Genomic DNA, 8,262 nt, shown 5'->3' on the forward strand with positions numbered 1-8,262 from the left:
TTTTTGTTTTTTTTTTTTTTTGGCTGGTTGTTTTTGCTGGGCTGCTGGGAGGTAGTGGCACATGCCTTTAATCCCAACACTCAGGAGACAGAGGCTGGGAGATCTCTGTGAGTTCTAGGACAGGCTCCAAAGCTACAAAGAAACCCTGTCTTGAAAAACAAACAAAAAAAAAGTAGGGATTATGACAAATTGGGGTAGTCACTGTGAGCCCAAGTATGGCTAAAGAAAATCTCCATCTTGAGTGACCTCTAGTTCTTCACCCTATCACCACTTTACAACATCTCAGACCTCACTTTTCTCCTTACTACAACGTGTACAGTTGGATAATTCTGTTTATACATGATAGCCATGGAGCTGCGAGAAGCCGGCTGCCCAGGCTGCCCCTCTGCTGTGGATCTTAACAGGTGGACTTAGCTGGGACATTTGTATGGCACCCTCTTCGAGACACATAATTTTTTTTTTAGTTTTTTGAGACAGGGTTTCTCTGTAGCTTTGGAGCCTGTCCTGGAACTAGCTCTTGTAGACCAGGCTGGCCTCGAACTCACAGAGATTCCAGTGAGTGTTCCAGGACAGGATTCAAAGCTAGAGAAACCTTCTCTCCAAAATAAATAAATAAATAAAAAGAAACACATTTTAAGGGTCTTTTTCTGCAGAAAAAAACTGTTTGTCTAAACAATTATTTACACTAATGGGAGATAGTCTTCAGTTTTTGTTGGAAGGTAACCCCAGCCAGGGCTTTACACACCAGGTAGGAGTGCTCTACAACTCACTAAAACTTCAAACATCCAGACTCCGATTTTAACGGCTACCCAACCCCCCAGGCAGGGTTCCTCTGTGTAGCCTTGGCTGTCCTGGAACTGACTCTGTAGACCAGGTTGGCCACAAACACCTGGCTTTAACTGCTTTTTATGATGTATAAACTTTTTTCATGAGCCAAAATGGGTGATAATTCTTATTTTAAATAGTAATAGACTGAAGGGCCTAAGATTTTATTAAAAATTTTAAAATATTAGAGTATCTCCCTCCTTCTCTCCAACCCTTCCTTCCCAAATTGATAGCCTCTTTTTTGATTATTATAGTAATAAGTTTTATGCCCCAGTGTTCTATTAATGTGTTTGTTGGAGATATCAGATACGTAGCTTCAGCTTTGTTAATTCTTTGAATTTCCTCAGCTTGTTTCAATTACAAATTAAACATTCTGCATCTCAGGTGGGCAGTGGTGGTGCACACCTTTAATCCCAGCACTTGGGAGGCAGAGGCAGGCGGATCTCTGTGAGTTCGAGACCAGCCTGGTCTACAAAGGGAGTTCCAGGACAGGCTCCAAAGCTACAGAGAAACCCTGTCTCAAAAAACTAAAAAAGAAATTATGTGTCTCGAAGAGGGTGCCATACAAATGTCCCAGCTAAGTCCACCTGTTAAGATCCACAGCAGAGGGGCAGCCTGGGCAGCCGGCTTCTCGCAGCTCCATGGCTATCATGTATAAACAGAATTATCCAACTGTACACGTTGTAGTAAGGAGAAAAGTGAGGTCTGAGATGTTGTAAAGTGGTGATAGGGTGAAGAACTAGAGGTCACTCAAGATGGAGATTTTCTTTAGCCATACTTGGGCTCACAGTGACTACCCCAATTTGTCATAATCCCTACTTTTTTTTTGTTTGTTTTTCAAGACAGGGTTTCTTTGTAGCTTTGGAGCCTGTCCTAGAACTCACAGAGATCTCCCAGCCTCTGTCTCCTGAGTGTTGGGATTAAAGGCATGTGCCACTACCTCCCAGCAGCCCAGCAAAAACAACCAGCCAAAAAAAAAAAAAAACAAAAATAAAACAAAACAAACCCTCTTCCCAAGGTATTTCCATAATGATACTAGGCACATACTCTTTGAAAACCTCTACAAATACATTGCTGGAGGTACGGCTTTTCCTTACTGGTTAATTGGAAACATGATAAAAAAAATAATAAAAAGAAAAGAATTGCCAGTGACAATAGATTTATTTAAGTCCAAGTAGCTGGCGGAGTTAAGACACTGTGAAGGAAATTTAACGGCCAGGGTAAAAGAATACGACTCAGCATACACTGCCTTTTAAATTGCTTTATTAGTTTCAATTGATGAAAAAAGATTTCCTTCTACACTGCATTAAATTGTCATGCTGATAGGAATGTTTAGAATTAGATGCAACAATAAAACATGTTTACGTAGATAGAAACAGTTAGGTGGAAACACCGAAAGTTTACAGAAAAAGTACCTCACTAAATACCAGCTTGTAAAACAGAGGCCACTTTAATAGCTCAGTGAAAAACTGCTATTTTAAGGTATGAGGCAAAAGTCATAGTGATTGTCAGGTTCCGGTGTTTGGAACCGCCCATAAGGCCTCCTCTGTTGCTCCCTAGTCTTTCTCTTGGTTTCCATCACCTGTCCTACAAACTTCCCAGCATCCTCTCCTCCTTCATTGTGCTCAACACGTCTATTTGGTATGGCCCATCGAAAATTAGGCACAAGTCGCCTGACTAGTCCCATTCTGACATTTCCCCCGGGCTTCTTGTTTTTAACCTCTTCCAAGAGCTGCAATTCTTCTTCACGTTGCTTGGAGGCCTTCCTTCCTGCGTGGTCTTTTTCATCGTTCTGCACAGCGAGATCTTTTAAGACCTGTTGCTCTTTGGACGCCATGATTCCTAGGAAACAAGACATAGATAGGACTGCTTTCTCCGCAGACTGATCAGCTCATAGAACACAGGCTCAGGCGTGGGCCTGAGCCCCCCACCCCCACCCCAGAAGTCCAGTATTTCCCCTGCGAACCCATTTCTGAGGCTCCAGCACTAACAAAAATAGAGGACGGGAATGAAAGAGGATAAAAAGTAGAGGGAAAAGTTGGGCTCTGGGATGTTGGACTCAGCCTTGCCCAGGTCCCCTTTCCCCGCTCTCGGGCCTCCAGGCCTGTCCAGCACCCACCTGGGCCTATCTTTGCCTTCTCCCGGGGGGCGATGCTCACCACCAGGTGCGCTGCGAAGCCGGACTCCTGGGACCTGCGAACGAACCAGGCAGGAGGGGGTCGGTGATGGGATAGGAGGGACGGAGGGAGGGGAGAAGGAAGGACCCGCGGGGCCTCCCTGGGTACCCCCGCCCAAGCCCAGGTTCTTCCCGCCGCCACGGCCGCCCCCGCCCCGCCCCGCCCCGCCCCGCCGACCAGCCCTGGGCACGGGAGCTGCAGGGGAGCGGGCCGGGGGCTGGGGAAGCAGTCGCGGGGCGCAGGCTCCTGCTCCCCGAGGGTCTCGGCCCGGGCCCGCCCCCGTCAGGCCGGCCGCGCCGCTGCGCGCACAGGAACGGCCACCTGCTGCCTCGGCCTGCGCTGCGACGGCGGGGCCGGGGTCGCCGCGCCCCGACGACGGGCTCCGCAGGCCCGGGCCGCCGCCTCCCTCACCAGCTCCTCCTGCTCCTGCTGTCCGCGCTGTCGGGACCCGCGCTCTGCGCCAGCAGCTACGAGACCGGGAACAGGTGCCTGGCCGGGATGGCGGGCTGGAGGGAGTGAGCAGGGGCAAGTCCAGGACCCGGAGAGGGGCGTGAGCCTGCGTGGGCCGGTCACGTGATCCGCGTCACAGGCCAAGCTCCGCCCCGGCCCCGCCCCTCCTCCTGCCCTGAGGGTCTTGCCTGGCAAAGTCCAGGCCCATTCCTCACCTGCTGGTCACTCTGACGTCTTCAGCCTGGGCCCCATCACTCTGAGCCCTGGGGCATTTCTTTGTCTGATAGAGATAGGCAGTGTGTGCTCCAAGGGCTGGTAGCCATTCCCAGGTCTCTGGGGGATTCATTTTCCCTCTTGTCTGTTTTCAGGATGCCCCTCTGGGGTGCCCTCTCTGTTCCAAAACCTGGATTCTTGTCTCAGAATTCAAATGCAGGTAAGGGCTGGTGAGATAGCTCAGTGGTTAAAGTGCATATTGGGCAAGCATGAGCATCCCCAGAACTCGAGTAAATACAAAACACGTGTAAACGTCTTCTGGAAAGCCAGTAATTCCAACTTCAGAAGGTGGAGAGGGATCCCGAGAGCAAGCTTGCTAGCTAGAGTTTTGGGAGCTCTAGCTTTGACAGAAACACCCTACCTCAATGAATAATGTAGAAGACCAATGGAAGAAGATTTTCACAGGTGTATGGTAAGCACACCATACACATGAAAAGTGGAGGAAAAAATAATTTAAATGGAGGAAAAAACAATAGTAAAAATTCATGCAATATTTAAAAGAAAAATAAAATTGTCAGAGAAGTATTTATGATGTGCAAGATGTCAAAAACTTAAACACATACAACATCTGCTCCACCTACTCCACTTCCAATTGTAGTTTCTGCATTCGCAGAAATGCTGGAGACAATGAGAGAATGAAATAAGGGTGGATTTTCCCCTAATTTTTCCTCTTTTTTTCTTTCTTTTTTCCCAAGCCCTAATTTTTCTTAATACTTTATGTGTCTTGCTCCTTTTCTGAAATGAAGTTTACTTAGGTTTTTGTGTTGGTTTTTGTTTTTTGAGATAGGGTTTCTCTGTGTAGCAGCCCTAGCTGTCCTAGGAACTCAACTCAATAGACCAGGCTGGCCTCAAACTCACCGAAATCTACTTGCTTCTGCTTCCCAAGTGCTGGGATCAAAAGCATGTGCCATCACCACTGCACAGTAAAGTTTATTTTACATTAACTTTATTTTGATTTACTACTATGGCAAATTTCCAACTTATTAAAATTACAGAATAATACTATAGAAAGAAGTACTCAACACCTAGTTTCCAGTGTTTTCTTTATTCTTAGCTACTTCATGAACTTAGACATACTTCAAAGTCAGGGGCCTATTTCTAAGATAAAGACTCTCCACCTGTAGTCACTGTTCCTTTAAACACACACATGCTCATGAACAGACACATCTATTTATAAACATATCAAATTCCTAGTTGTTTTATGATTTTAAGGCTTTGGTTTAGAAGCTAAATAAGACCTGCATATTTTAGCCGGACAGTTTGATTAATTGCTCTATATCCTAATGTTTTTTTTAAAAATCTATACATTCATACATTTCAGTTTCCTCTTCAATTTATCCTTCGATGAAGCAGTCGTTTGCAGGACATATCTTCACAACTGTGGCTTGCAGTTACCATCACAACATTTTGTTTGTTCGTTTTCCTATCAAATGAAAGCTTACCGGAGAGCAGATTACATTTCTGTTTACTTTCTACTCAGCTTCTTTCAGGGAGCAGCTTTGACTCTCCATTTGTTGCTTGACAAAAGATATCATTTCTTACTTCTTTCTGTTTTCCCCTTATGATTTTAGCTGGAGTACTGGTATAGAGACTTCCTGTTCTAGGGTTGTCTCCCTACAGAGAGAGCCTTGTGAATCGAGTTTATCAAGATGACATTCACGTGTCAAAGTAGAAAGGAAAAAGAACAGCGAGAGAAGGGCCTTAGAGTTTTTCACAGTCAAGATCCGTGGGCAGGCCAGGCTTCATGGGTGTGTAACACAATGCTCTGATCAGAAGTCTTTCTGCTTGCCTTAATGGTCTGGTACCGTGTTAAAATTCTTAAGGGCTTTTACTTCTTTTTATTTTTTTATATTTTGAAGGTTTTTTGAGACATGGTTTCTTTGTGTAGCCTTGGGTGTACTAGCTCTATAGACCAGGCTGGCCTTGAACTCACAGAGATCCGTTTGCCTCTGCTGCCTCTGCCTCCCGAGTGGTGGGATTAAAGGTGTACAGTTCTCTCTCTCTCTCTCTCTCTCTCTCTCTCTCTCTCTCTCTCTCTCTCCCTCCCTCCCTCCCTCCCTCCCTCCCTCCCTCCCTTCTTTCTTCCTTTTTTTTTTTGAATATTTCTCTAATGCTGCTTGGGCCACAATACCAAACCGACTATTTTTTTTTATTTATTTTGGTTTTTCTAGACACGGTTTCTCTATGTAACAACCCTTGCTGTCCTAGAACTCCCTCTGTAGACCAGGCTGGCCTCAAATTCACAGATTCACCTGCCTCTGCCTCCCCAGTGCTGGGATTAAAGCCATGCACCACTACTGCCCGGCTGGGTTGAGGATTTAATGGTGATTTATAATTACCCTTCCCGAGTGAGGAATATAATTTGACTCCTAATCTGGAGAAGCGCTGAAATTCTTGCTTGAACCATATTTAGATAGACTAGAGAGGAATAATTAGCTCCAGCTGGTACATGCCTCCTCAACACCTGCTAAGGCAAGAATTTCCTGAAACACTACAAGTTCTCTTTTTCAAAAATTTTTAAGTGGGGTGGGGGTAGAACAGAGGCTCATAGCCTAGGCTGACCAAAACTCACTTTACGATCAAGACTGAAATTGAACTGCTGCTCCTTCGGCCTCTACCCCTTAAGTGCTGGATTTTCAGGTAGTCACCACCATGCCTGGCTCATGAATTCTCAAATTTTGGTGAAAGACTCATTAGTCTTGATTTTTTTTAACATGCTACAAAACATTTGGAGAAGTTATGACTTAAAATTCCAATGTAAAAGATTTTGTCCATAATCCTATGACCAATATAAATTTGTTCTTTCAGTTTTTATAGAAATAAAGCCATATATATATATATGGCTTATATATATACATATAGTATAACTTTATTTTTTCCATGATATTTATTGAGCTCTCCATTTTCCTCTGCTCCCCTCCCTGCCTCTCCCTTCCCCCCTTTAACCCTCTCCCAAGGTTCCCATGCTCCCAATTTACTCAGGAGATTTTGTCTTTTTATACTTTCTACTTCCCATGTAGATTATATCTATGTAAGTTTCTCTTAGTGCCCTCATTGTTGTCTAAGTTCTCTGGGACTATGGTTTGTAGGCTGGCTTTCTTTGCTTTATTTTTAAAAACCACCTATGAGTGAGTACATGTGATAATTGTCTTTCTGTGTCTGGATTACATCACTCAAAATAATGCTTTCTAGCTCCATCCATTTTTCTGCAAAATTCAAGCTGTCATTATTTTTTCTGCTGTGTAGTACTCCATTGCGTAAATGTACTACATTTTTTTTATCCATTCTTCCATCGAGGGGCATTTAGGTTGTTTCCAGGTTCTGGCTATGACAAACAAAGCTGCTATGAACATAGTTGAGCACATGTCCTTGTGGCACGATTGAGCATCCTTTGGATATATACCCAAAAGTGTTATTACTGGGTCTTGAGGAAGGTTGCTTCCTAATTTTCTGAGAAATCACCACACTGACATCCAAAGGGGTTGTACCAGCTTGCATTCCCACCAGCAATGCGGAAGTATTCCCTTTTCCCCACAACCTCTCCAGCATAAGTTGTCATCAGCTTTTTTGATCTTGGCCATTCTTACAAGTGTAAAATGGAATCTCAGAGTTGTTTTGATTTGCACTTCTCTGATGACTAAGGATGTTGAACATTTCCTTATGTGTCTATCAGCCATTTTAGATTCCTCTGTTGAGAGTTCTGTTTAGATCTGTACTCCATTTTTTTATTGGATTATGTGATCTTTTGGTGTCCAATTTATTGAGTTCTCTGTATATTTTAGAGATCAGACCTCTATCTGATGTGGGGTTAGTGAAGATCTTTTCTCATTCTGTAGGCTGTCGTTTTGTCTTGTTGACCATGTCCTTTGCCTTATAGAAGCTTTTCAGTTTCAGGAGGTCCCATTTATTAATTGTGTCTGTGCTGCTGGGGTTCTATTTAGGAAGTGGTTCTGTGTGCCAATGCGTTCAAGTGTACTTCCCATTTTCTCTTCTATAAGGTTCAGGGTGGCTGGATTTATATTGAGGTCTTTGATCCATTTGTGTTGAAGTAGGAACGGCAGGGCTGCGTCCCCGGCACCCGGCCGCCCGCATGGCTAGCTTATGCCCTGAAATAATTACATGGAAACTGTATCTTTCAAACACTGCCTGGCCCGGCTAGTTCCAGTTTCTTATTGGTTAGCTCTTACATATTGTTCTAACCCATTTCTAATATTCTGTATAGCCCACGAGCTGGCTTATCAGGGAGGATCTTAACCTGCTTCTGTCTGGAGTGGGAGAATCATGGCGACTCCTTGACTCAGCTTCTTTTTCCCAGCATTCTCTTCTGTTTACTCCACCTACCTAATTTTCTGTCCTATGAGGGCCGAGGCAGTTTCTTTATTATTAACCAATGAAAGCAACAGATAAGATACAAGACCCACCTCCTACTCATCCACAATGATGATATTCATACAGGTGGTAAGAAAAACATATAGAATGGGGGCAGGGTTCTGTTCTTATCTCCACAGGAAAACACTCATCTTTGAAAAATTCAAGG

At 44.3% G+C, this 8,262-nt stretch overlaps 2 protein-coding genes across 2 annotated transcripts in view; one reads left to right on the forward strand and one right to left on the reverse strand.

The window, feature by feature from the left end:
- Nucleotides 1-2,071: 2,071 nt before the first annotated feature.
- On the reverse strand, nt 2,072-3,565 carry Bex4 (brain expressed X-linked 4). The gene is made up of 3 exons (XM_050130408.1): nt 3,414-3,565; nt 2,945-3,018; nt 2,072-2,667 (listed from the first exon to the last, which is right to left on the reverse strand). Exon 3 carries the CDS (start codon nt 2,660-2,662, stop codon nt 2,303-2,305), a length of 360 nt encoding a protein of 119 aa, XP_049986365.1. The 5' UTR covers nt 2,663-2,667; nt 2,945-3,018; nt 3,414-3,565; the 3' UTR covers nt 2,072-2,302.
- Nxf3 (nuclear RNA export factor 3) overlaps nt 2,876-8,262 on the forward strand; it is an 85,103-nt gene continuing 79,716 nt past the window's right edge. Inside the window, exons 1-2 of the mRNA XM_050130389.1 lie at nt 2,876-3,552; nt 3,821-3,885. Coding sequence (XP_049986346.1) covers nt 2,876-3,552; nt 3,821-3,885 — 742 coding nt within the window. The remainder of the gene's footprint in view (nt 3,553-3,820; nt 3,886-8,262) is intronic.

This window comes from Alexandromys fortis, unplaced genomic scaffold (assembly GCF_014885135.2).
Source record: "Alexandromys fortis isolate MF-2015 unplaced genomic scaffold, M_Fortis_MF-2015_v1.1 scaffold_331, whole genome shotgun sequence".
Lineage (NCBI taxonomy): Eukaryota > Metazoa > Chordata > Mammalia > Rodentia > Cricetidae > Alexandromys > Alexandromys fortis.

Bases quoted from the DNA above. Each gene is read 5' to 3' on its own strand.
- Bex4 (XM_050130408.1), bottom strand. From the start codon at position 2,662: ATGGCGTCCAAAGAGCAACAGGTCTTAAAAGATCTCGCTGTGCAGAAC.